A 27,952-nucleotide genomic window follows, 5' to 3' on the forward strand; every position below is an offset into this window, starting at 1 on the left:
CAGCTTTAGTGAGAAGATGGCAGGGGTGAACAGGGCAGTTTAACTCAGGGAGACTGTGACATATTGGACTTTAACTTTAGAGACTCTGTCTTGAACACCTGGTTTGTGGGTATAAAGAACGGAGCATTTCATCCTCCAGTTATTTGAATTTTTAACCTCCAGTTAACAAAATCATAAGGAAAATTTACATTTAGACTCATAATGCAACACGTTACACATTTGCACCTTTTTTAAAATCCTTTAGCCAGTCAGCCCTTCATGTGTATCAGAAATATAATAAATATTAATTGGTGGTACAGAGTGAGGCTGAAACAAGTCCCTCTGCAGCTATTTAAATACCTGATTATTCACTTAGGTAATTTCTTCAAGTAGAAATTTGAAACTTTCTGGTACCAGCTTCTTAATATGAGGATTTTCTACTTATTTCCTTTTTATATTATTATAAACTGAATATTTTGGTGGTTTAGCAAAGGCTTTAGCAAAATAAAATGAGTGAGTAATCAATTAATTGAAAAATAATCAGATTAGTTAGTTGCGGCCTTTGATTGGAAGATAAATCTATTCAGGTAAGTGCAGCTGAACAAAGTAGGGTGATGAAGAAGAATCAAATGAGTCACTTTCTGAAAGCTAATGCAGGATTGTTGGTTTTATTGTTTGTGACCATCACTGTCTGAATTCCTTACAAATCAGGTGCACGTTAATTCTGCTGCTGTACTCCGACTTTAGTTGATATATGTCCTGAGATGCGAGTCGACTTGTTGTAACACGGTTAATGGGATTGTTCAACTGTGGCAGTGAAGACTGAGATTAGCAGTGGATTGAGATGAACTCTCAGCTCAGAAACTGGCAGCAGATGAGTCGGTGTCACAGTCAGATTTCAGTGTTCTTACATTTTCCTTTGCCAAGCAGGACTCAAACAATTCATGTAAATCCTTAAGAAGCAGACCTGCAAAGCATTTTTTCTCAACCAGTGGATTTAAAAGAATTCCTGAAAAAATAGAAATCCAGTTCAAATCTGTTCACATACATTTTAATGGAAACTATATTTTCCACCTCCAGCCTCCAAACCGTTTTGGTGAACAGATCATCTTTTAATAGCTTCATAAACACCAGAAAACTATCCATTCAATTTTTCCAACGTGCTTGTGTATCATAATTTCAGTGTTTTGGTCCAAAACAACTGCACTGAGTTGTTGATGTAAATATAGACCATAATAAGGGCAATAATTTTGGACTTGTGCGGTCAACGACTGACACTAGTGAAGAAAATATGCATTGTTCTGCATTGTTAACAGTTTTGACCGGTGGTTCCTGGGGGTCCGGAGGGGTAGTGAAATTGTAGTATTACATAAAAAATGTATATTTCAGCTGTAGGAAATATTGCATATTTTTTAGACTTTCCCATAATCTTTTTTTCCTTGTGATTTCAGACCAGGGCTCACAACAAAAAGGATGTGAACCGCTGCTTTAGACCTTCAAGAACGTGACCTAATACAGTGAAGAATTTCTAATCAAATAAGTCTCTTAAATACACAACAATTATAAGTATTCCTCTCCTTTTTATTGTGCAGCGGGTGTGATTACATCAGCATACAAACAGCGAATCTTCAGGGTAATTGTAGTTTTTTGTCTTTGTCCAATAACATCTATGTCCTGACTCTAAAAGACTCTAAAAATACATACAGACTAAAGCTACAGCCGGCTTCAAACTGTTTCCAAAGCAAACTGACAACAATCCCAGTGAACAAGTTTTGTTCTTGAGCACCTTGATACTGAAAATAAATACATTCATAAAATATTGTAACTGCAGAGGCAGGCTGGGTATGATTCATGCTAACGCTCCAGTCCAAAGTGAATGATCCAGGTGAAGGGTTCGATGTTTTGCTCAGAGACGTTTGCAGGTTGTTGGTGATGGAAGTCTTGAGCAGTAAGACTTTCCCAGAGAAGACTTTTCCCTGTTAATGCCTCTGATTTTTTTCTTTTTAGTTTTTAAACGTGCGTCCAGGAGTTTTGAACCTGGTCCCTCCAAGTAAAAAAAAAAAAATCTGGTTATAAAAAATATTAAAAACAACACCTCGTTCATAACTCGGAACAAAAACATTCAATACAAGGCTGCACACAGACTGTACAACCGACTTTATAAAATCCTATTTTATGATAAAAATATAGCATCAGCTCACATTAGACTGAGAAAAGAAAATCTAGAAAAAACATTAGCACTTGAATATTCAAGTATAATAATTCAGACATACAACACATTCACCAGAGGAAAATACTGTTGGCTTCTTCCATGATTATAAATCATCTCAGACATGGTGGTGGTGGGAGGGGGGATCCATTTTGATACCTAAAGACAAAGGGCTTGTGTCTTTGTTTATTAGCTAATGAGGTGCGTTTTAACCCCCACTTTGTTTCTCATACTATCACGAATTTGTTGATTAAGAAATCTGGTTATTCAGCTGTCCTGGGTATTTCTCAAACCTCCTCTCTGCCTCCTCGCTGAAGGCATCGCCTGCAGGGAAAACGATGAATGATTCAGGAATCAGTCAAAAACAAATAAAAGCCAAATTTGACATTAACACCTGGCAGTTTCAGTGTTTTTCACTGCTTACCAACATGGCAGTTATGGAACCAGATTCGATGTCCGTCGTATTTACAGTTGCATTTCATGGCGTTGTTGGTGAAGTCGCTCTCAGCCACTTCGTGATTGGGATTGATCACAATCTGAGCAGGTGATGAACAGAAAACAAACAATTTTAAACAGAATGGATGATCACAGACTTATTTTACTTCTGAGTGAAGTTTGAATAAATGATCTCAGTCGTGACTTTCTCATACTTACCCAGCATCTTAGATATTAGACCTGAGTCAGACTGGTCTTGTGGAAATTAATCAAGTTAAAAAATTTTACGTAATGTGTGGATTTGTAGTTTGTAGTTGTAACATAAAATGCCCATGGACTCCTTTCACACCAATGATATACATATTAATAACCAACATTTCTTCTAATATAATATTCTCTCAGCCTTCTTTTAAACCATATATATTATTTTGACCAAAAAGACCATATTTCTGTTCTGTTACACGGATTTTAAAACAGGATCAAAACTCATGAGTCTGATAACGCTACAGGGGTCTAAGGCTAAATCAGTGAAATATGTGTATTTTTAGTGTGATTGTGAATATGGTTGTTGGGTTTCTGTGTTTCATACACACAGTTTCTAACAGTTTTTGTCCTGTGGTCTGCAGTTTGAGCCGCACACGATCCTGCTCACCTGCATAATGTAGTTTCCAGGTTTGACATCTGTGATGTCGATCCACTGGCAGTCGATGTCGTGGCGGTACAAATCCCAGCAGCCCACAGTGATGCCCTGATCACCAAAGTTAGCACACTCGTACCTCTTAGAAACACCTGAGTGTCACAGATGAAAAAATTCAGTGAACTCATTTAGATTATATTTTATTAGGATATAAAAATCCTCACTTTGAGTTGCACTGGCTCATTTACTTCACACATGACAGATCAACAAAGCCATGTCCATGACGCAAAATAAAAATACAAGAAGAAAATACTTGAATAAACCTATGAGTTAAAAATGAAATGATACCTAAATACATGTTGATCCCAGAAACAGAGTGTCAGACTCACCCTCCTGACAATCCGAGTCCTCCAGACAGAAACTGGCTTTGTGTCCCTCTGCTACTTTGGTGCCGTTAGCGTTCAGCAGATCATAGTGGGTGAAAATATTCATGCTGTGGTAGTGGCTGTGAAACACACAGAAAAATGTCATTATGAACAACAAAAAGAGTCCAATTCAATAATCCACCATCTGAGAGTCAAAGTAGTTGATGCAGTGGTTACTGACATCAAACAGGTTCAGGCAGTTTTTATAAACCTCTATTACAAAATACAGACACAGTATTGACACAGGAAATGTTAAGATTTAAGAGGTTTGATTGAGACTTGACAGAGATAAAAATATGTGATCCGAAGAATATTAGATTTCTGACGTACAATGGTTTTGGTACATAATGATAACACATAACACAGAAGAATACGGTGTTCTGGATCACTTGAAATGAATGATATCAGAGCTGTTGACAGTGACCGCATTTCTACTGTTCGAATCTTACACATTCTGTAACCAGTCAGTTTAGTTTCAAGCCAGGAAAACTGTTATATAAACACGTTCTCCTCTACTATTATCATTATGTTGTCTGAGACAAATAAACTGTATGTTCTCCTGCTGCTGTTTAATTATGTATTTGTATCTGTATCTATCTTTTCTGTTGTAATTACCTAAATTTTTCTTCTTTTTCATAGGCATAAGACACACAGGATAAGGACTACACTGTCATGCCATTAAGATGCTTTTAGTTCTGCAAACATTTTAAAGATGCTGAATAAATGTCACTGCTTTGATTTAAACTTTATATTTTTGGTGTTTTTTTTTTTTAGCTCCAGTCCATGAAGTGTAGCTGATAAACACTAATATTTTCAGACATATTTACATCATTAAAACTTTATCTGTTACCATTAGAATTAACTAGTTCATTTAAACAGAGATTAAAAACAAAACTTCTTAATGAAGACAACGTTACCCATGGCAGGCGTGCCAGACCCACGAGTGGCGCCCCGCCTTTGGCTTGAAGTCAGCCCGGCCAATGTTATGGATCTGGGAGGAGAAGCGGAGCAGGCGTCGGTGTCCGTAAGGCCAGTTGGCCTTGGCTGCAGATTTCGACAGGCAGTCCTCCTCGGCGGCGCAGTAGAGCATGTGCAGGGGGCGATCCTCGATGTACACCGTCTCCTGGACCAGAGAGGCATTCAGGACGAGGTCAGAGGCCGCTGGATACAGAGGGAGAAGCAGATGAGGACTGAGATACACTATGTATCATATTATCATAGATCAGAATATGCAGATTAGACTGGGCAGGAAAATGTCAGTGGCGACCTTCAGTAATGAAACTTTGACCAACTGATGATGTAAAACCTGCTGGATGAAGTGATGACAAAATATTATAACACATATTTCTACATGGATCAAAATTACTGCACAAGAAGGGCAACATGTTTCATTGATCATGTAATAACAATGTTGATTTATAGCATCCTTAAGTTATTTCATTCTTCGTCCAACAGTGTGATACACTGACAGGTCTTATAACATTTTGGAAGAATTTAGAAAAGCTTTTTTTTTTTTTTAATTTTGATATGTCAAATGAAATTAAGTTTATTTACAACCCAGTATCACATAAAATATCTTAATGTGTTTTACAGACCCACATTAATCACCTTCCCTACAACAAGGTCCAAGATCTCTACGAAGAGACAAAAACTTTTCCATAAAAGTGTCACAGATAAGAATAACGGGAGAGAAAGAATCAGAGAGGAAATTCAAAGAGGAATCACCTCCTCAGAAAGGGGTGAATTATTAAACTTAAAAAAGCAAGATGTATAAATGATCATTAAATGATTACTCATTAAATCTCATTAAATTATTTAAAAAATGAATATTGTCATGTTGACTGTTTTGTTTTCTTTTTTCTTGGGGTTTGTTTTATATTAAAATTCATTAGATCAACACAAGTTTGTATTTCTTTTCTTTTACCGATAATGGTTTATCTAATTATAGTTGTTAATGAACTACAATGAGAATGAAGTCTCTTGTAAAATTACTTGTATGGGAAATGAATCTGCAATGTTTCCGTTTGTGCATCTCATGTCTCACTTGAAAAATAAATTTTAATCCCAATGAGACTTTTATCTCGTTAAATACCGGAAAGTAAATGAAAAAAAAAAAGGGTTTCTGTTGTTCACTCACTCTCAGAGCAGATGACTCCTGCTGAAAACTTTGCTCCTGCTTTCTGGCAGTTGACAGTTTTGTGATGCTGGCACTGACTCAGAGACATCTCGTTTCCTGTGCACTTGACACCGCTCATTACCATCTCCGTCACATTACTGCTGTCCCAGTACCAGGTTTCCTTAGAATGGGTGAGACAACAGCAAACAGACAAACGTGCAGACAAACATAAACAGGGCATTGATAAGAAAATAATCGTTCTCAAACAGAGCTGCAGAGAGTTCATTGGGATGATGCTGCTCTGAGAAACAGATGTTCATGACTCATATTTGGCTGCTCGCTGTGGACACTGAAACGTTGAGCTTATGATCACTGGAGGACAATAACTTTGTGCAGAAACTGAGTGATTCAAGGATCATACTACTTACTGAAAGGCCTCTCAGTTTCAAGCCACAGTGAACTTAATGACAGACTTACTCTAAATATATCAGCTCAACCACAAGACTCTTTATTTTTACATACAGGACGTTAATATCATGTTGCTTTGGCGTGCAAACTGCAGCTTTTGCATCCAGTTCCTTGTAATTCCTGTTTCCAAATTACAAAATATCATCTCTGTCAAATATTATGTCCATTAGTAGTGTTCAGAAATGAGGATCTATCTCATAAGCTTTTACAATCCTGTAAAACAAATAAAATTATCATTATATCCTAAAACTTTACCACCATTTTGTCACAAAGACCAGTAATTTTGTACATTTTTGTGAGGCCACTTTCCCTCAGCAGACATCTTTATTTCTACTTCATGATTTACAGCATTTGTGAAAAGAATAACAAAGTCATTCTCACCCTGTAACTCTGGTATGATTTGTTCTGTGGGTTCATAAATTGGTCTCTGTCCCTTGTTAACAATGTATTTTTCTTTGATTCTGGCAGGCTGACACTAAGATTTGATATTTATTGCTGATGTTTAAAGATGAAGTCCCTAACTTTGGCTTAATGCACTTCAGTTCACCCAAATCCACAGATTTCTTTGAAACTCATCACAGTTTACAGCTGAGTTTCAAATTTGAGTGTTAAATCAAAATCAAATTACACCCATAAATTAAGGTTATTATCACCAATAACTCAATTTCTATGATTTTTAGTTGGATATCTACTTCAAACTAAATCATAAATCAATAATTATTTTATAAGAATGAGTGAAAGTCATGATAAAGATTCTGTGATGTTATTGTTTTGTCATTTATATCTCTGTGCTTCTGCACACATTTTTTTCTGGTCACCAACCAGTAGTTGGCAAAATACAATGACTTGTCAGGATCATTTTAAAACTAGATGCATCTGAGGAGGTTTAAGCTGTAAACAATAAATTTGTTCATCATGTCACTGTGGAACAAATCTTTTCAGTCCTACTTACAGTGATGGCATGCATGGAGTAGCCGAGCCCTAGCTGTCTGCAAGCCACCATGGCTTCCTTTGTGGTCCAGCCTGTGCTGCACACTGTGCCCCACTTGGACCCAACCTGAACCTCCACCCGGCCCTCATAATTGCTCCGGCCGCCCACTATCCGGATCTGCAGAAAGGTCCTGCAGGGAGTCAGTGAGGGGATATACTTCCTGTCCTGTCTCTGAACTGTCTGGGCTAAACCTGCCGGTGTTCATATACAGTCCTCAGGCAGTGGAAAATGTGTCATTGAAGCAGCAGTTTGGTTAGACTTTTCTAGGCGAGGAAAACATTAACATGGCTTCCACGTGAGGTCACCACTTGGCTTTGTTGGTGAGTGGTTTTGAGTTTGATTAGAAACTTCATGTGTGGCTGCTCTGCCCACATGGAACAAACCAAAACACTGCCTGGTTCTTCAATGCAGAAAAATAAGCATCTACTCCACATGGAAATAATAATATACTGTCATACATTAGTGCATGCATGTTGAAGAGTTTGGAAAAATAACTACACAAACAGTGGCCACTTTATAAGATACAATATGATGTAAAACATGTTGCTGCACAAGAATTAAGTAAATGAAAATTTAAAATATTTGAAACAAGCTGATTTGAATCAAAACATTCATTTTAACAAAGTAAGATTTTAAGACTCAATCACACTAAAATAACTTCAATCAAATGATGGGAAAGAGATTTTTATGTGTAAGAAAACAACTGGCCACTGAGTGTTCATGACAGTATATCATATTTGCATATGTTAAATATCCCAAAAGACAACCTGCTGGTTCCTGCTCTGCTGCAGGAAGTTGCCCTCGTGGTGTTAATAACCTACTTGCAGGCCCTGGTTAGCGTAGCCCAAGCCCAGCTGCCTGCAGGCCACCGAGGCCTCCGTGGTGCTCCAGTTCTCTCCACAGATCAAACCCCAGCTCTCCGTCCCGTTCGAGTCTGAGCTCAGGACCTCCACGCGACCCTCGTAACGGGTCCGTCCTCCCGTGAGTCGGATCTGTGCGGGGCCAAGGAGTTAGGAGCCACAAAGCAGAGTGTACATACACAACGGCCGGGGTGGATAAAAACTCTATTTTCTGTTGGTTTCCGTCCAAAATCTTACAGGTGACATTTGTCATTATCCTATGAACTATAAAAATTTAGTTTAAACTTCTTTGACTTGATTGATTTGACCAAAGTGTATATTTTCTCTGGAGTTTTTATCCTACTTATCCCGGCCTCTGCGTGTATTTACAGGGGACATGGACAGTATAGTCAGTATATTGTATTATACCAGTATAATCTGGTATAATACAAACTGTACAACCAGAAATACTCTGTGTTATAGAGAAATCACTGTTGTCAGAAAAACGTATGTGCTGCTGAAGTGCCGTTTTCAGAAAAAAATATTTTCATATTCAAACAATAAATGTTGATCTTATTACAGTTTTTTCATGACAGCAGTGAAGAAGTATTAGCTCAGTGAAAATGTGAGATTTCTATAAGTATTAGGTCTAAATCTCATGTTAGGACAAAGACGGATCAGTAAAGAACTAAATTAATGGACAGCACAATAAAAACAGAATAAAATGAGCTGTTATTCAAGTTCTCCTCCTAATCTACATTTATAAAAGCAGAAGGAAGCAAAATGAAATCTGATAGAGGTAAAGTATACAGCCCAATTTTCACAAGTAACCTACAGAATTTCAAATGCAATACATTGTATAATAATAGTAAATAAGAATTAATTTAAGACAATTTAGGATGAAACATTAATGAGGTTCAGCTCTGACCGAGTTCTCGAGGCCCATGTAGGGTATGTTGCAGCGGACAGCGGCATCCTCCACGTGCTGACAGTCCTCTGATGTGATGTTCTTAAAGGGGCAGTTCCAGATGGACTTCTCCTGACCCAGACACTTCACCTCGTTCATGTAGATTGGACCCATTCCTGGACAGGCAGGATTACAGACAGACAGCAGCAGTTAGACAAAGCACTGGTTTGGTCAGATTTTATTTTTCATTTTATGTTTGTTTTTTTTCCAAAAACTGATCAGTATCTATTTGTATCTTTGATCAGACAGAAGTTCAAACCTTTTTTTCCACTTCAGTATTTTCCAACCTCTTGAGAAAACAATACTTTAACAGATTCTCATCAAATAACTTTGAACTGTCAGTAATCACACACATGTTTTCTAGTTAATATAAAACAATGTTTTAATTAGGTGCAGGGTATTTGTATGTTGCAACCACAGCAGCATTAATGAGCCTTGACCCATTTAATAAGGAACTTAGACCAGATTAGAACAATCCAGGTCAGTTCACAACTGCTTTTTGGACCCTTTTAGATCAAAACTCTTGTTTCAAGGCCCAGTGTGTTTCGAGACAATCTGGACCAAGAAAATGAATATTTCAAACATCCTCCCTGACTGGAAACAGTGATGTCTTTTTCTTAGGATTTTCTGTTGATGAAGTGCATCTCTTCTTTGTTATTTTAACCATGGTAGTTGATCACTGGCCATGATTCCTATCATTTTCTTCTTAATTCCAAATTTTACTGCTGCCAGAATTGTAAAACAATTGCACCTCTATTCATGGAGCTGTCCATTTTGCTGTAGGGGAATGATGTAGAGGAAAAAGCTTTAATGAACTGGATGCAGGTTGGATCACTCTTTTATATTGAAAAGAGACTGTAGCAAAGGATGCACTGACTGAGACGCCACAGCTAATGTCTGAGCACACAGAGGGACATCTAGAAGCCCAGAATGTACAGTATGTTTGCTTTTTGTCAAGTAAAACTGAATTAAACATACATATACAGAACTAGCAGTTATGGAGTTCAATCTTGCATGTTTTTCAAAACACATATACAACAACTGAACAACGCTAGTACCCAGCTCACTTTTTAACCTAAGGCATAATTGCTGAGCTTGCATGCTCTCTGTTAGCAACACTCTGCTTTACATTCCCTCTGTAAACTCTCGCTCCATCGCTACAAGTCATATAGCACCATGAGGTGACTGTATCATGCAATTTCTATGAAAGAAATTCCTTCAGCGGCGCTTGTTTCCAACTTCAGTGACGTGCAGGAATGTTTCTTGGACTAACTCAGCCAGGTGGTGGTCTGACATCCATCTCAGCACAGAGCTGGTCTGCTGCTGCCTCAAAGAGATTTTGTGACGAGTCTCCTCAGCCAACTTCCTCTGTGGTGGAAATCATAACGCACGCACGCATGCACGCACACGCGCACACACACACACACACACACACACACACACACACACACACACACACACACACACAGACACACACACAGCCCCAACCGGCTGTCCTTCAAAAGACTGCTTGTTTCTGCACTGGTGGAATCTCAGGACAGTTTACCCAAACACACACCTCCATGTTCTTGAGGGAAACACTAATGAGGAACACAAACACAAAGATAAATTCTTCTATAATAATATTATTTTGTTTGGATCCATTTAACAGGTGAGACAACCTGGATAAACTCATTCTTACTTCAATATTAGACAATCACAACCGGATGTAATGTGTTTATTAGTGAGTTTGAGAGGCTCTGGCAGGTAAATTCATCTTCTCATCTAATTCTCATTTATTTGTTATATTTCCCAAAACTATTTTCTTATAAAGATCAGTCAAACAAAACAAATCAGTCCAGATATTCAAAGGTCAGTACACAAGTAGATTTACTCGTTTGTCTGTTTGTTTGTTTGCTGACTTTAAAGAAGAGGATCCCTGTGATTTTCGAATGTAAAACGAACACTGATGAGCGTATCCAGAGTAACTCATCTCCCGATTACTGATTCAGCACACCTGTGCAGACATGTGATGTGTCCTTGAACAGTGGATGAGTTTTAGGAAGAATGTTGCCTGATTTCAGAGCTACTGAAACAAAATCAGTGAGTCTTTACAAACTGCTGTCTGAAATTTAAAAGCCAGCTTAATAGAGGCATAATTAATTCACAACGAGACTCGTGCTCTCAAACACACACTCACACATACACAAACTACTTCATTCAGCTTTAGGTTTCCCATCCTGGCTGCTTTCAGCCTTCATCAATTAGCTTTTTAATTTATATACAGTTTCTAACCAAAAGAAATGAATGTGCTAAGTGTGTGTGTCTGTGAGGCTGAAAGGACAAGTGATGACATGAACTGAAAGTTACTCCAAAAATATAGCATCATTCAACAATTAAACTCACCATTAAGTTTAATTAAGGTTTTTTATATTTATTCATCAATTGTACTTTTAAACAGTTTGGTATGAAGACTTAACAGTTTCTATCATCTCTGTAAAATGGACAGAAAACATTTTTTTGGTCTTGAAACTGATTCACTGCTGCTTGTGTGGGGGCCAGCTGACTCAGACACAAGCTGGACTTGTGAAATTGCCTCATTTTCATGTGAAATGGTCTGTGCCCAAGCTCGAATAACACAGATGGTTTTCTGTTCTAAAAAATGCCTGACACACACTAAGGAATCAGAAACACTCACAGTAAAGAGCAATTTAATGAAGAATGAACTATATGGAAGAATTAATGTCAGGAATGTGGTGAAAAAGAGGTGTGGTCATCTTAGTCATAGATCAAAAATGTGTACTTGTTAACTGTGATGGGTGTGTTTAAAGAAAATCTTTCATGTCTTTCTTTGTTTCTTGCCCGGCATTCCTTATTTAATTAAAATAAGCTCCAAATGAGGAATGTAGGAATGTGGACCTGTAGAGAGCAGATTATCTGTTCTCTGAGCTGAACAGATGACCTCAGAGATAAGACAGGTAGACAGGTGATGACTGAAGCCCTCCCTGAAGACAGTTATAAAGACGTTCTGCCTCAGGTAACAGGTTAAGAGGGATTTAATTCAAAACATTAAAACTGACTGAGCTAATCTCATAAACTCTCATGTAAAATTGGGATTTTGTGGCTAGAAGATCGACATTATCATCACAAGAATCAACATTGCTACAACTTCTACTTTTACAAACATATTAAAAGATCTATAAATATTGTTAGTGGTTGAGTTAAACCTCTGTGGACCAAAGTGGAAAGTGGACTAAATTGGACACTATGATAACAGGGTGAACTCTTAGAGGCTTGTGCAGGATGGAGCCATTTCACAAAGCAGCCAAGTCACACTTGGGTTGAACGTTCCAAAGTTTTTTGGCCTCCTCTCAAACAGTGGGTTGACTACTATCTTTCTCTGACTTGTACTTTTGTCTTAAGTTACAAGGCTGGACAAGAGATTTTTAACCTCCAATCAAAATGCACATTGCACTAAATGTACAGTTTGATTGATTAGTCAGCTGACCAATGAAGCACACTGATAAGTGATCAGCTCCCTGACATGAATCACAGAAATTAAAAACCTTTTGTAGAGGACAAAAGTCTTAAAAAGCCTGAGCAACTCATACTTGATAAATCCTATTCAGGATTTAAATTTTAAACTTTAATTATATGGACTGGCTTGTGTTATGTAATGACATGTTATGAATTACATATTTTAAGTACCTATTATTATTCTTTTTCTATCATTATAATTATCAATGTTTTCACATTTTGTATTGGCTGCCACAAACAAATACATATTTGTCACTTTTCAGTCACAGGGTTTTATTTCTGACCTTGTCCCATGCGGGCTCCAGTGAGAGCCTCCTTGGCGCTGCCAAAGCCGAGCTCCCTGCAGACGACGCTGGCTGACTGCAGGTTCCAGCGATCGTCGCACACCGTTCCCCACTCGTTGTCTTTCAACACCTCCACCCGGCCCTCACCCAGCCTAGCACCTCCCTTCAGCCTCACATTGCTCTAGAAAACAGACACATAAAACAATATTTGAATCAGTGTGTAGCAGGTTAGTTCTCTGAGCTGCCTGGCAGGAATCTACAGTAATCTGACCATACTAACTACAGCCTGCTAACTATAGGCTAATAAGTTTTAATAACTGTGTACAGAAGGAAATGTATTATCCTAAATTTATACTGCCTCCATTTCTAAATATGACAAACATTTTTCTAAGATTTTATGATAGAAAACTAGAAATTACTCAAAGTCAACTAACTAGCCATTGCTGGAGCTTTCAATCACATTTCACTGTCTGTCATGTTACTGAGATCAAATGATATAAACTGTTATCTCCAGGTCTCCAAAAACGACTTTACCGAAGTTTTAAGTTTCTTTTTCAAGCCGCTGTTTTGCATGAACAGCGGGCCCGGCATGCAGCTGACGACAGCTGCCATGCCGCCCTGGCAGGATGATGTGGCGTTTGGCTTGTTGAACTCCAGGGGGCAGGCTGCCAGGTGGACCTCTGTGCCTGTGCACGCCACAGAGTGGATGTGGAAGATGTTCTTCTGACGCTCCAAGTACAACCTGGAGGGAGGAGAGACAGGGGCAAGGACGAGGACGGTGATAACTTAAATATTCAGTGAATGAATGACTTAGCTGTGTTTACAGTGTGGTGAAAATTAAAGGTGCTTATAAGTAAGACATTTTTTTTTTTTTAATGACCACACAAATAAATGAATGAATAAAAAATAAAGCTACACAATGATCCTGATCTGCAAAGACAAACTGAACAGAATGACATGCATCCAAAGGTTCAGTGTGTTTTTATCAATTCATGTAGTAGTTTAAAGCGTCACATACTATCACAGATGTTGTCTGACAGTAAATTATAAAAACATGTTGGACAAAAGGAAAACTTCACTGTTTTTAAGGGCTTGAGTTTTATCTTGGAGGCCAAAAATCTGTGTCTAGTAAAGGACATTTATTCACTTTCGTGCCAAAAGGCAAATGAGAACATACAGTAAATACCACTCTCATTTTTGTACAGTAAATATGTAGCTAATCTTAGCGTAAAGACTGGAAACAGTTAGGTTGCCTCTAAAAAATGCCTACCAGCACCTCAAAATCTGACGAATTAACATGTATATCTTGGTTTACAGAAATGTAAAGAAATGCAAAATTAACAAATTGTGGTTTTATGGGGAGCCACAAGCTTGTCGAAGACAGGGCCAGTCTATAGTTGCCCAAAACTCACCAAAATCTGAATCTGAAATTTACAATTCAAATTCACATACTATGGACAGGGTCTGAGCAGATTCTTCCCCTTTTCCAGTCGTCATGCTAAGCTAAGCAAACTTCATATTTCTTGTACAGTCGTAACTGTTAGCAGGAAAAGCAACATATTTCTCCCAAAATGTCAAATTATTCCTGATACTATATACAGCATCAAAATTCCTTGTAATAGCACATGATATGTGTGTATTCATACATACATACAGTGTTTTAAAGGCCATTCTGCACCTAATGATATTTATTAACTACATGGACAATCATGGATATTCCTCCTAACCCGGAACATGTGCAAGGAGTGTTCATACTGGAGGGGATGAATGTGGCTCAGATAATTAGCTTTTCTGTATTCTTAGGGACAGCCAACATTTTTTTTTGCTAATCCAGACTTTGTCATCAGTTTAAGAGTCAGTTGTTTGTGAGGTTTGTGGAAGCAGCATGTGTGGGTCTCTTCAGACAGATTGAATTTACCCACTTAACTGTTTATCCTCAGATTACCTTTTGCCAGGGCTGCTCTGTTTAGACTTAGAGTTAGCTTTAGCTTTGGGTGTCTGCCTGCAAAGTAAACACGGGTTAGACTGCACAGTTAGGAGAAAATGAGACGACAAAGTGAAACAATTGAGTAACAAAAGTTATATGATGCACAATAATGTTAAAGACACACTCGTTAAATTCAGTTAGCTACACAACAATATGTTGAAGTCGCACAAGGCACAGATTTGTTGAAAGTGACACATCCTTCTTAAATACAGGTTAAAAAAAACACAAATGTGATATAACATTACAACATTTAAAAATCTGACATTCATTACTTCTTATAACATTAACACAGGCACTCATACACAGCATGGCCAAAAGTATGTGGACACACACTTGGACATGCACTTTTGTTCTGGGGCTGTTTTCAAACCTTAGGTAAGGCACCTTAGATCCAGTTAAGGGAAATTGTAACACTATAGTAAACAATCATATTTTACATATATCTGAAGTGTGTGTCTCAACTTTGGTTGGTTTGGTCAAGTTTGGTGTGGAAGAACCTGTGAGACCTGCACTCAAACCTTTGAGATGAACTGGGAGTGGAAGTTAGGATGTCCATATACCTTTGGCCATATAGTATATGATATGTTAAGCATGGTCATGAACATGTTAGTAGGGACAATGCTATTCAGATTGTAGTTTTTCCATTGTGCCAATGTGAGCCTCCAGTACCACAATGATTGTGTTGATGTATGGCACTGCTTTTTGATTGGATGGGATGTAAATGTTACACTGTACAGTCTGTGTTGGAGGGTTCTTCAACTTTCTCAGTGCACGGCCAAAACAAGAATTGTAGTTTCTCATCCTGTAACAAAATCTTAAACATTTTGTTACACTGGTCAATTAGAATTTGTTAATTTTTATCATATAATTTTAACATATCAGAAGCACAATATCAACATTGTTCCAATACAAAAGCAAACAGCTAGTGGTTCAACACATTGAATTTAGTCAAAATTTTCTGCTTGCATTATTTGAAATTTGATTTTTTTTATTCAGGTGGCTTACATTTTTGGACCATTTTTGTCAGGGTCTTTTCACCACAGTCATCTTTTTTGTAAGATAAGTAACCTTACAAAAAAGGACAAATTTTAGATATGATAAAACAAGGAAATCTATGAAATCAGTAATTGTTATTGTTTTATGTCATTTGGTGTGTAATTTTCAAACAAGAGGAGAGTGTCAACTGTGAGCCAGCTAAAATGAACACTGAATTATTTACAGATTAGTTCCTGTCATGAGATTGAGGCCTATGACTATTTTAGTTGAAGAACCCAGGAAGAAAAGTTATTGGCCACCTTCAAAAAGCATGCCATAATGAGGATTGGGATTTTCAAATTAAGCTCCAGCTACTGACATAGCACAGATTGACATCTGTCCCATCAAAAAGTGCTTCAAAAAAGTACTTAAATATAATTAGCACCCAATTAAGTTTGTTTATTTTGAGGGAAAAGAGAAAGTTGACAAAAAAAGAAAATACCATCCTACTGTACTTGGTAATTAACAAGTCTAATTTCAGATGGTTTGTATAGTTGAAAGCTAAGAAATAATACAATCTGTGTCATGTCAGTAGAAAGTTGATAGAAAGACAAAAACAGAAATAAACAGAAACCAACCCTCAACACAAGACAACCTTCAGTTATAACAGGCTAAAATTAAAATAAACGACCCATTCACATGCTGCACATCATAATAATATGATATTAGAGAGAGGGGAGGTGGGTAACTATCTAGAAACCGGAGCTAAATAGTTATTGTCTACTCCCAACAGGAAACCCACTGTCAGTAAACAGAGTGCAAACGGAGCTGGACGGTGGGTTTTCCCGTGACTGTGTACCTTCCACCGGCTGAAACATTAACCTTTGGCCTGGAGACCTTCTCAGCTGCGCGCTTTTTCAGACGTCTGCAACAGTGAGACAGCCAAATTCCATCACATACAGGAGAGAGACCACATGCAAACAGTCACACTGCACACACAGTCTCTGGGCTGCGCGCACACACATTTCTTTAAAAGGTGAAGCAGCAGAGTGTCAATGGTGAATAACATTTCTGACATTCCATAGGTTTCCAGTATCTTATGTTGCAGACTTGTATGATCACAATTACAGAGCTATTCCTACTATTCATGGTGACCATGAGTCTCATTCAGCAGCACCAGTGACACACCTCATCACTACAGTATCTATCTCTTATTGGCTGGTAATACTATGAAAGTCCAGTTGCTGACCATGACGTGACAGCCAATTCAAACTTAATTTTTCTCTTTAATACTGATTATAAATTACTTTAACATATTTTTTTAACCTTAAAATTCTCAATTTACTGTTCTGTGCTTTCACGTCATCATGAACTCAAAATGATAATAGGAAAGAAGTGAAAAAGAAGTGAAAGCCCAGAATATTAACTTTTAGCAGTTGTAAATTAACCCACAGAAAATCATGTAATTCTTCATTTAAGTTTGATAAATGAAAATGATCAAGCCTGACATTTTTCAGTCAACTACAATTTCCACATAAAAATCCTGAAATGTGTGATTTGCCAGAAGTTTGAAATAGTCTGCTGTGGTGTTCAGACTGAGAGAAACTGAACATCAAGTGAAACTTCACTCCTTTGGATTGTTTTGACAATCTAATAAAAGTTGATATAATATTAACATAATACTTATAACTGAAAACTATGAACTATCAGCAGTCTGTAGAATGAATGCACTTTCATAATCTTACACAGTTAAGACATAAGGGCCATATGGGCAAAGCAAACTTAAAGTCAAATTAATTACTATATCACTTTTTACAATCTGATGACAGTGGATACAGTTAAACACATAAAAGCCAAAGATTTTTTTTAAATGTCTTACAAAAAAAACATCCTGCCTGAAATAACAGCTGGTAACAAATGATTCATCTGTCTGGGTCTCAGTGGAAAGTTTAAGTGTCCTGAGATAGTTTCAGATGGTCTTCCACCCTGACAGACAAAATGGAAAATGTGACTATTGTCACAAAATCACCAAAGGACATATAAAGTCTCTGTATTTCCCTGTTTGTATGTATCTCCCTTCAACTAAACTCTGCTTTAGTAAACTGCTTTTCAAAAACTGACGCAACATTAAACCTGTACTGAAGAGCTTGAGAGGTGAGACATACACTCATACAATAAAACAAAATAAAACAAAAAAAAAAAGACAGAAGGATTGACAACACAGAACAGTTTGGCTGTTGCTGCATGCTTGATGGTTGTAGTCTGTCTATCATGTGACCAACCAACCCCTCCTCTCCTGACCCTATATTATTCCCCAGAGCTTCAGCCGTCACATACAACTGAGAGAAAACACACGTTTCCCCTTGGACTACTGTGAACCATCTGCAGGGGACGAATAAAACGCCTTTGACTGGAGCGCAGCCAAGAATGTGTGCAGTCATACTGGACAGACACACTGGAGGTCAGACAGTCCTCTAAAGAAGTCATTGTTCTCACATACATTTTATGGTTAGAACTAAAGATTATTTTCAAATACGCCTGAAACTATTAGTAATTAATTAGTTTGTTGATTAACAGGGAAATCCTAAGACTTTCCTGGTTCCAGCTTCTCAGTTGCTGCTTTTCTCTTTTTCACTGTTGGTCACAAAACATGTTAAGAGATTACCTTAAGCTTTAGCAAACTATTATAGGCATTTTTCTCTATTTTCTGACCTTTAATAGATTAAACTATTAATTGATTAATCAAGAAAATAACTGGTAAATTGATTATGCACATCACCAGCACTGAAAAACCTCAATTTAAAATAATATAAATCAGAAAAAAGCTGCACAATCTCACATTTGAGAAACCCTAACCCATTTTCATTTGATTATAAAATTTGCTAATTAATTTTCTGTTGATAATTGTCTCACCTTTACCTGTTTTTCATACTTAAATATTAAGATTTGACTGCAGAGTATTTTTTCTGAACTATCATGCTGTGCCAAACAGAGCTCTGCAGAGGTGAAAACACACTGTACAAAACACACACTGGTTTGTACTTTTCCATCTCTGCAGGCAGCTAATAATCACTCTTTAACTTCCTCATGAACAGAGGCTGAGAACACAAAATATGTTACAAGACAGGTACATTTTTTTTGTTTCTTTCTATCCAAAGGGGAAAAAAAACATCCCCAGAAAGAGAAAGAAAAACAAACAATCAGAGGCTCATTCAAACACTTCAGCTTCATGAGTGCTTTGTTGTAGAACTGCAGTTCTGGCTGACAACAGAGAAAGTTACACAGACTGTGACTATCATATCCCCTGTAAAAAACAGTTCCTATAATGTCTACTCTCAACCAAACAATAGACTAAGAACCTTCTTATGGTTTGGTCAAAATGTTGCTACTTTGTTTTACAGACTAAAACCACAGGAATGTCAAACAGGCTGCAACAAACATCCCATCCTAAGTGAACGAGAAGATTACAGCCACTCCTGAGTGGCTTAATTCACATTACTGGCACAGGGGAAAAAAACTTTCTTCAGCTTTAAAACCTGCAAATGTGAAAAAGACACATTCCAGTGGAACATCCTAAAGTTTAGGAATCCCCCCCACATTGCTCATTTTTATCTGTTTCAAGAAATATTTTGACGTTTTGGGATAAACTTATTACACTTATTTGAAACTACTCTCATGTCTATGCAACAAATGTAAAACTACAACCAGCAGCTGGTTAGCTTAGCTTTAAGACTGGTATTGATCATCTCATGTATATGCGCATGTGTATTTCCCAATATGTTGGAACTATTCTTTTAACTACAGATGGCTGATCCTAGAGCAGATTCCTGTCCCACGTGTCCGGAGCCTCATCCTTCACCCATCCATCCATCAAGTCGACATTTCCTCATTTCATGGGGTCAAGAGCCAAAAATGTTGAGAACCACTAACTTACAGTGCAGAGTAAGCAGGTGACAGGTTAAAAGTCTACAGTTTTTTCAAGCTTTTGCAAAGTGTTTAAATCAGTCTACAGTATTTCCACATATAATGTCTTTTTCCTCCTATGTGCCCGTGAAGTTGAACAATAAAACTTCCCTATTGAAGTAAAGCTTCAATAGGGAAGATGTGCAGTGTCTCACCACCAAATAAAAGAATACAGACTTATCTTTTTTTCGTTAGTGTTGGGTGTGCACACTTCTCTCCCAGGAGGTGATTAATTAAAACTTAAGGGTAAACTTAGTGCTGTCTCCTAAACAGCAGACGACTCAAACATCTTTGAATGACTAACATAAAAAACACAAACTCCCTGTTAATTGTTGAATGTATTCTTTGCAGGCTGTGCAAAAAATTATGAGCTGCAACTTTAACCTCATGAACCCACACCAGTTTAAACTGTTACAGTTGAGTGTTTCACTTACTTGTAGAAGTTCTTGTTGACTTTCCTCTCATGTGGGAATCCCAGCATGCCACAGACCACGTGGGTGTTTTTGATTGTCCATCCCGCGTCGCAGATCTGGGCCCAGCCATCTTTATATTTCACCTCCACAACTCCTTCTGTGATGGGCAGCTTCTTCTTGGCTGTGGCGACCACAGGCCGGAGTCGCACCTCCTCTACTTTGTTCTCATCCACGTGGGCCTGTGGGGAGAGAGAAATTAGTTATTATTGGCTTTCACTGGCAGAAAATCATACAGGTTGTTTTCTTTACATTCATACTGACACATTCATGCGTACAGACATATGCTCACACATGCACATCTCTTTAAGACTTCTGAATAAGAACAGACTACACAGTGAGTCTCAGCCATTACAGAGACTAACTGTAGGTCTTATTATTATACAGTTCATAAGTGGTAAACATGACTGTCTCTGATTGCCAGTTTTGCAATGAGTCACTTCCGTTGTGGTTTATTTGGGAAAAAAAACCTGACTGTTATCGCAGATTGAAGTCTGGATGCCACATTTGACTGAGCCTGAATCACAGCAACAGGCAGAAAGAGGGAGAGTAGTTATGTATCTGAAAGTCCTCCCCCCCTCCCTCTTACTCTTATGAAACATTTTTTTCATAAGATCCTACTATGTAACAGGGACACTTCATCAAATCATTCATTCATCCAGGCTGTTTCCAGTGCACTGTGGAGACGAGTCCCCAGTCTAACCTTGTTCACCTCAGACCAGTCAGTTATACAAATGAACATCAAAGAGGACAAATGGAAAATAATGACCGGCTGGGAACAGCTCAACGACCACCTCACCCAACTGTGGTTTCTTAGATTGAGAGTGGAAATTTCACTCAGTTTTAAATGTTTATTTATCCAAAGAGGGTTTACTGAGCACCCCTGATTATTTTAAGAAACACTCTGCTTCACACTCGGTCCGCCATCATTCCCACCTGGGAGTACACGAACACAAACACTGTCTGAATAATTCCCCTCGAAGTGTTGGAAGTCAAATATCTCCAAGAAACTTACAGCACTGATTCATGATCAAGACAAAAGAGAGATTTATTTCTGGCTGCGAACAGATCATCTGAGTGATCAATCAAGCTGTGACCCTCAGGTCATAAACCTGCTTCTGTTCAGAATCAATCAAAGAATCTGATGCTGCTCTCCTGTTATGGGAGGACTGTTTACTGAGAAAACTTTCCTCTCACTATAACACTGGAGAGGCAACTGCTTTTAACAGGTTGACACAGATGGTACAGAGCAGAGCTGATCATCACCATGTGTGTGGCAGCTACAGGTGGAGTAGCACTGAGGCATTAAATGTTTTCCATGTGGGTTATGGAGTCTATAGGCTTTGAAATTATATGGGCTTTTAACTACATCTTAATGAACATCAATTTTACAACAACAAAATCACTTTGAATCTATTTTGGTAACTTACATCAATGACATTTGAGTCCATAAAGCCGGGGATCCTCTCATCTTTGCACACAACTCCAGCGTCTTCATCGTGAGTGCAGTCACTGTTGCCCCAGCCACGAGACTTGCAGAACTCAATGCTTTTCTCACCTCCATTACACAGCACATTGTCCAGCCAGATTTTCCCTGTGGAGGCAGCAAACTGTCAGTGTGGCTCCAGCACACTCCCAGGCCTGCAAACAGTAATCAGTCAAGGCCTGGAGAGGACACTTGGTTGCTTGTTATATTGGTGCCCAGGGAACTAAAGGAATCTCATCCACAGATGCCTTTAGCCAATTTAATAAATGGTGTTTGAATATGTCAAATATTGTGAGATACACTTCATTCATATTCTTGTAAAGATTTATAAGGAATAGTCCTGGTACAAATTGAAAGCATGTGCTGTATATGCAGATGGATGTAGCCTACATGCTGTCACCTAGATGTTTCTAAAGAACCGTCTTGAAGCTCAGAGTGAGCCGCTCCACCCGCCGTTATTTTGGCGGTTAGTGCTTGACTCCACCTAATGTGGAGCTATGTGGCTTGGGACTTCGGTGCAAGCTGGCTTAATAACACGGATGTATTATACGAACTTATAATACATCCATGCTTAATAACTGTTGCAAGCTAAGCATACACTCCCGTTAGCATCCTTAGCGTAGTTGGGCATCTGGGCGTCTTGCTTGAAAGCTAACCTAAGGCTAATTAATTTGCTAGCTAATTAGCTAGAAAACGAGCTAAGCTAACAAGCCAATTACGATGAGGCAGGACACCAATACCTGCTAATTATTGCTAACATATAAGTGAAATAACACAAGAATTTCACGCACCTCAAAAAGCAGGAGCACCTCGCGTTTTGTTAGTCAGTTAACCGCACAAAAAAACTCATTATTTGTCCAATTTTGGCAAACAAAATCAAAAGAAAAACCCAACGCCATACAAAAGACCGTTAGCCATGTTCGGTGAGAACCGTCGACGTAGTGACGTAGGCAGAGAGCTGGCGGACTGTCACTCAAAGCGGCCACGCCCCCAATTATCCATAAATCTAAACATTTATAAAACATAAACAGGTGAGTTGCTTAAAAATCGGAGGGAATTAGTTATAGAGAGTTTTGTACCAGGCTGTAAAGGTGTTGGGTATTTTAACATGGGAGTCTATGGGGTTTGAAGAGTTGCTTAAAGTACCCATTTGAGAAACTGCAGGTCTTAGCGCTTAAGTGTTAGCCACTTTTTCAGCCCCCAAGCTAAATGCTAATGTCAACTTAAAAAATGCTGATGTTTAGCAGGTATAATGTTTACCATATTCACCATCTTAATTTAGCTTGTTGGCATGGTAGCTTCCCGTAATCATTGATTAGTTTTGCAGGTAGGTTTGGTCATAAACTAAAGTATCTACCTTATCACAGCTTATCTCAAAGTATCTGAATAATGCTGTTGTGTGTCAATATTCAAACCTGTCATTTTGGGCACAATACCATAAATATGGCGGTGACCAGGTAAATGAATCACAGGAAGCAGCTGTGGACTCTTACCTTGGCCTTTGCCATATTTGGCGCTGTGTGTCCATCCTGTGGCTGACACGAAGCCCAGCTGGCGGCACAGCACGTTGGCGTTGGTTATTGAGAAGTCGTCATCACAGATGGTTCCCCATTCCCCCTTGTAGAAAAGCTCTACCCGTCCCTCGTTGTGTTTTCGAGGGTATCCGCTCAGTCTGACCTTTATCTGCTCTGACTGGGGCTGGGGGGTCAGGGATGGCGTGGGTGTCACTGTGGCTGCATTTGATGGTGTGGTCTGGGTCAAACAGCAAGGTAACCACAACCCAAACAAGAGGCTGAATGCTAACTGTAGCCCACGTCTTGACTTGTCCATTATTTCAGCTGCACATGAGGAAAAGGAAAAGACAATGTCAAGATCAGTCTGAGGATACATCTTTAAACGAGAAGACTGTTTCAGGTTTTCTAGAAATCAAAGTAGTGTGTACTGGACCCATCCCACACAGATTGTGTGAGGTGTCACAGCCAGTTAAGGAAGTGAGCAACAAATAGGCAAGTCTGCAGTGTATGTATTTTAAAAAATACTGAGTAAACAGCAGGGATAGTTGAGCACCAGTTGAACTGAAGAGAAAACAGCTTCGACAGTCAAACAGGAACATGAGCTCCTGAGGGGAGATACATTTTTTCTGCTGCACACCAGAAAGTATATGGGCATGAGAAGCTATTTCCAGAGCTGAGACAACACCATTAAGCTTTCCTAATTACCCAGAATGGCAACAAACCTGGCTGTGTATTTATATTTGTAAGAAGACACCTCTGATTTTTTTTTTCTTTTTTATGAGAAAAGTCAATCTTAAGAGTTGGAGAGCGCCACCACAAGACACCTGTCGAAGTGGATTCTCACCAGCCACAGCAGGATTTTACACAATACACAAAATATTTCTTATATTTCCAACTAATGTATTTTAGAAATAGCTGTATCTAACACTAAGGGGGCCTACACAGAGGTGCTGAAAAAATGCTCAGCATATGGAAGTAGGATTGATGTAAGAGTGTGGAGCTGCTCCAGCAGTTTGATTCAAACCATCTGCTCAGTGTTTACTCGACTCTGACACTGGGGGAAGAATAACAGGTAACATTTTAAAAAGTGTAGGGCTCAATGACCAAGCAGTCCTGCTGATATATGAATGTTTCTATTTATGAGTGTTTGTCCCATCTTGCAGCTTTCTGTCCAGTGTTTTCCAGTGACTGGTTGCTTATGTTCGGTTTTCTTGAGCTGGGCAAATTTTCATTCATATTTTTTTGATACAACAACCTTCGCCCTACAAAATGTTAACTCTGCTCTCTTAAACCTTGCCGTACAGCTCTGGTAGGTGCTGAATGCTAACATAGGCCTGCTATTGATAACCTGACAGCTATACTCCTTCTTAGCTTTAAGCAAGTAGGGGGGTTGTCCCTCCAAAGACACAGATACAGTAGTGTGATGTGTTTGTACAGAAACCACAAACTTAAGGTACCCTTTCCAAAACATGTCTGAGACTGACTGCGTCGTCTGAGTCCAGTTTCACGGTGTGTGGACGGCCCCACACAGTCACACTAAGCTTTAGTCAGGAAGACTTTCTAAAGGCAGAGCCAACGCGGCTGAACCAGTACACATCTTTGTCCGCTGTTTTTCCAGGGTACACGAAAACTCTCAACTCGAACTCATCTGAGAGGAACACATCAACATTTTGGGAAATATAGTTGGCTGCTTCTTTGCTGGGAAATATAAGCTCACCCATTACCTGTGTTTGTGCTAAGATAGGCTAAATATATCCTGCCAGTCTCTATTGTCAGTCAGTGACATCATTAGCTTCTCTAGGAAGAAGAAACTCACACAAAAGACAAATGAAACATCCCTCGCTCATTCACTCATCCTCCAAATATGCATCATGTACATCTCACAGCATTAGATGGCAATGGTAATTTAAAGGCCTGTTTTTGACTGGTTGTGTATTGTACCAGCTGGCCAAACTAAACACTGTCACCTAACCAGGTATTTTTAATGTCTATAATAAATTCTGCTTTGGTGCTTGCAACAAATGTTTAGCAAATAAGCAGTGAGAGCAATTTCTCCACCAACTGTAGCAGCAAATAGACGGGACGTAAGCACAACTCTCGGAAATGTAAGGACTTAAGTGAGTGAAAGTTGTTGATAAACTGACAGTTTAGCTAAAGTATGCGGAAGAGAGAGGTCAGTCACAGTTTACAGGCTGACTTCCTTCTGCAGCTTTCACCCACTGTAATCACCCTGTTTCACCATACACACAAATTTCCTGTGCAAAGTGGGATTATTACCAACATTTAAGGCTGTACCTTTGGATATGCCTGAAAATAAAGTCTTTTAGATCAGCTGGCGAAACTGTTTACAACCTGTCAGATCATCTGACCATTTGTGTGTCATGCACCAATGGACTTAACTGCAGCAGAGTTACCATGTTTCCAGATCCAGTGTGACGGCCAAAACTATGAAGGGAGACTAACCCACTGCAACCATTCAGTGGAAAAGGGAGCCTGCAATACCTTCAAGTCTTTCATTGAAAAATCAATTTACAGAAACCACGATTGGGTCATCATGAAATATCTCATGCACAAAAAATAAGATATTATTGCAATTTTTATTCTTAGCTTCTGTTACAAGGAAGACCAACACTTATCTACCCTCTCTCTCCCACAGACATTGAACTGTTTCCCTTCCCCTCTGGCCCCTCACTGAAGCAGGGGCTTCCCATACCAATGTGCTCATGGATCAGGTCGTGTGAAAGGCTAAAATCAACCTGACAGCAGTTTCCCTGGATCAGCGTGCGTAGCTCTTTTGCTTCAAAATACGGAACAGTTCAGACACTCTGGTCATCACAAAGTCTGATCCTGAGACACTGCATGTACACATTCCCACCAAAACACACAAACACACTCAGTCTGTTTGTTAATCACTACCAGAGGTCAGTACCGTGCCGACTCAAAGGAACTGCTAGTGAAAGTTCCCTGGGCTACAGAAAAGATTTCCCCTCCTTGTTGCAGCACGTTGTTGACCTCACAGGAACTTTGTGAAACTTCAGACCTAAAACAGTCGACTTGAGCACGAGCTACATCACAGGGAGATGGATGGATGACGGACGAAGCAGGAATAAAAAAAAACGCTGACAGATACATGAGCAGTCAGAGGTTTAACAGTGAGATTGTGGTTAAAGGAATTTTGAGAGAGTACAGTTTGGGTTTGTTGGCTTTCTGGTTCACCGAACTGTTTTCTAGTATAGGGTATACAATTCTATATAGTAGGATACAACAATATATTAATAAGAACAACTTTTGGGCAGCCATGTTGTCCCTTTGACTGCTGTTTATCCTCCAGCATGACATTTTAACTCTTCTACTCATCAGGAAAACCCACACCAGTTGACCATGCGACCACTTACCTCCCAGCTGCACAGCATCTGGACCAAAATCCATTTATTAACAATTATAATTACAGGTTTGATGGTTTATTATAAACAGATAACTCAATGAAGTTTTACTGCATAATTGCAACATTAGAGCTTAAATCAACTGTCATCAACTATTTTGATAATCAGTTGATGAAGTTTCAATCATTGTTACTTTTGTTTGTCATATATTATATAGTTTTTTGTTTTTTTTTACATTTGATAGACAAACAATGAATTGAAATTATTGATGAGAATAATTGTTATTTGCAGCCTTGAACACCATCAAAGGGATTTTATCAAGTGGAAAGCTTGTGAAATTCCCTATTAATGGGTCCCTGATCTATATAGCAGTAATAAATGACAGATAACCTGGTAATAAACACAGTTGGTTCATGTCTGATTAGAAAGTAGCAGCAGTTAAACAGGTCTCAGTAGGTTCTTCTCATCCAGACCAGATCAGCGGACCAGACTCTTATTTGGCTTTCCTGTTTCAGCATTCCTCACATTTTTTTATTCTTCTGCATCTGAAAGCTGCCTGTTTTACCGGTCTCAATATCATGGGTTTATACAAAAGGAGCTGGCATTAGTGTGAAGCTTCACAGCACAATGCAGCTTTACCAAGTTGAACCGAGATACAACAGAGGTGTGTTTCAAACACCCAGGGTATGATTTGAGTATTAAATGTAGCTTGTTGCTCTCTTCTTACAAACTAACGAGATTTAATAACCTCGTATAAAAGTCTTTAAACTGACTCAACTCTTTGTTCTGCTCACATTAATAACAAATAATCTGCTTTACCTTATACTGTCAGTATGAGGAGGTTATAACGGTTCCAGTGGAGAGAGGGGAGCTGATCCACACCTTCAGAGGCTGAACCCCCAGAGACACAGGATGAAGACAAAATCCCGGCTCTTCTGCTAATTCATCTCCTCGATCAGACACGGGTCCAGGTCGCGGGGCAGAGCTGCACCTCCGGCGGCCAATTACTCCTCTCTGCGTTATTGTCTGTAAATTGCCAGCTGTACAGCGCTCAGTGAGGAGGGGGAGGAGGGGGAGGAGGAGGAGGCTGGAGTGGGCTGGGTTTATTCCCTGGAAAGACACTAACTCTTTCATGCATGATTCTGTAACAGGCTGTCCCGCTCTTGCATAAGGTCCAAAAAACGTGCATTTCGCGAACCCCGCACGCAGCCTACGTGCCTGAGGAGGCGCTCGACGTGTCTGCAGGAGATTTACCACTAAACCAAAGACTGTGACCCACCGGAGTCTGACTGCTGTTACCAAACATGG

General features: G+C 39.0%; 1 protein-coding gene across 8 annotated transcripts; it reads right to left on the reverse strand.

Annotated features, from left to right (window-relative positions):
• Positions 1-1,539: 1,539 nt before the first annotated feature.
• loxl3b (lysyl oxidase-like 3b) lies at positions 1,540-27,695 on the reverse strand. 8 transcript variants are annotated; one of them, XM_071498347.1, is made up of 16 exons: positions 27,464-27,695; positions 23,241-23,585; positions 21,692-21,855; positions 20,226-20,443; positions 16,688-16,753; positions 14,812-14,868; positions 13,401-13,608; positions 12,867-13,047; positions 9,028-9,182; positions 7,222-7,377; positions 5,823-5,982; positions 4,603-4,846; positions 3,650-3,765; positions 3,276-3,412; positions 2,613-2,724; positions 1,540-2,512 (listed from the first exon to the last, which is right to left on the reverse strand). In XM_071498347.1, the coding sequence occupies exons 2-16, from the start codon at positions 23,575-23,577 to the stop codon at positions 2,439-2,441; spliced, it is 2,385 nt and encodes a 794-aa protein (XP_071354448.1). In that variant the 5' UTR covers positions 23,578-23,585; positions 27,464-27,695; the 3' UTR covers positions 1,540-2,438. The 8 variants fall into 8 exon arrangements, with proteins under 8 accessions (XP_071354448.1, XP_071354447.1, XP_071354449.1 ...); XM_071498346.1 differs by lacking the exon at positions 7,222-7,377 and adding an exon at positions 8,082-8,252 and having other exon boundaries at positions 27,464-27,691; XM_071498348.1 differs by lacking the exons at positions 7,222-7,377; positions 16,688-16,753 and adding an exon at positions 8,082-8,252 and having other exon boundaries at positions 27,464-27,690.
• Between the last annotated feature and the right edge of the window lie 257 nt (positions 27,696-27,952).

The sequence above is a fragment of the Trachinotus anak genome, unplaced genomic scaffold (genome assembly GCF_046630095.1).
Source record: "Trachinotus anak isolate AG129_WGS33_773 ecotype Australia unplaced genomic scaffold, CSIRO_AGI_Tana_v1 ptg000015l, whole genome shotgun sequence".
NCBI lineage: Eukaryota > Metazoa > Chordata > Actinopteri > Carangiformes > Carangidae > Trachinotus > Trachinotus anak.

Bases quoted from the DNA above. Each gene is read 5' to 3' on its own strand.
- loxl3b (XM_071498346.1), bottom strand. From the start codon at position 23,577: ATGGACAAGTCAAGACGTGGGCTACAGTTAGCATTCAGCCTCTTGTTT. The intron at 20,444-21,691 runs GTAAGTTACCAA...CTCTCCCCACAG, and splicing joins TGGACTCAAATGTCATTGAT to GCCCACGTGGATGAGAACAA. The intron at 3,413-3,649 runs GTGAGTCTGACA...TGTGACACTCAG, and splicing joins GGACTCGGATTGTCAGGAGG to GTGTTTCTAAGAGGTACGAG.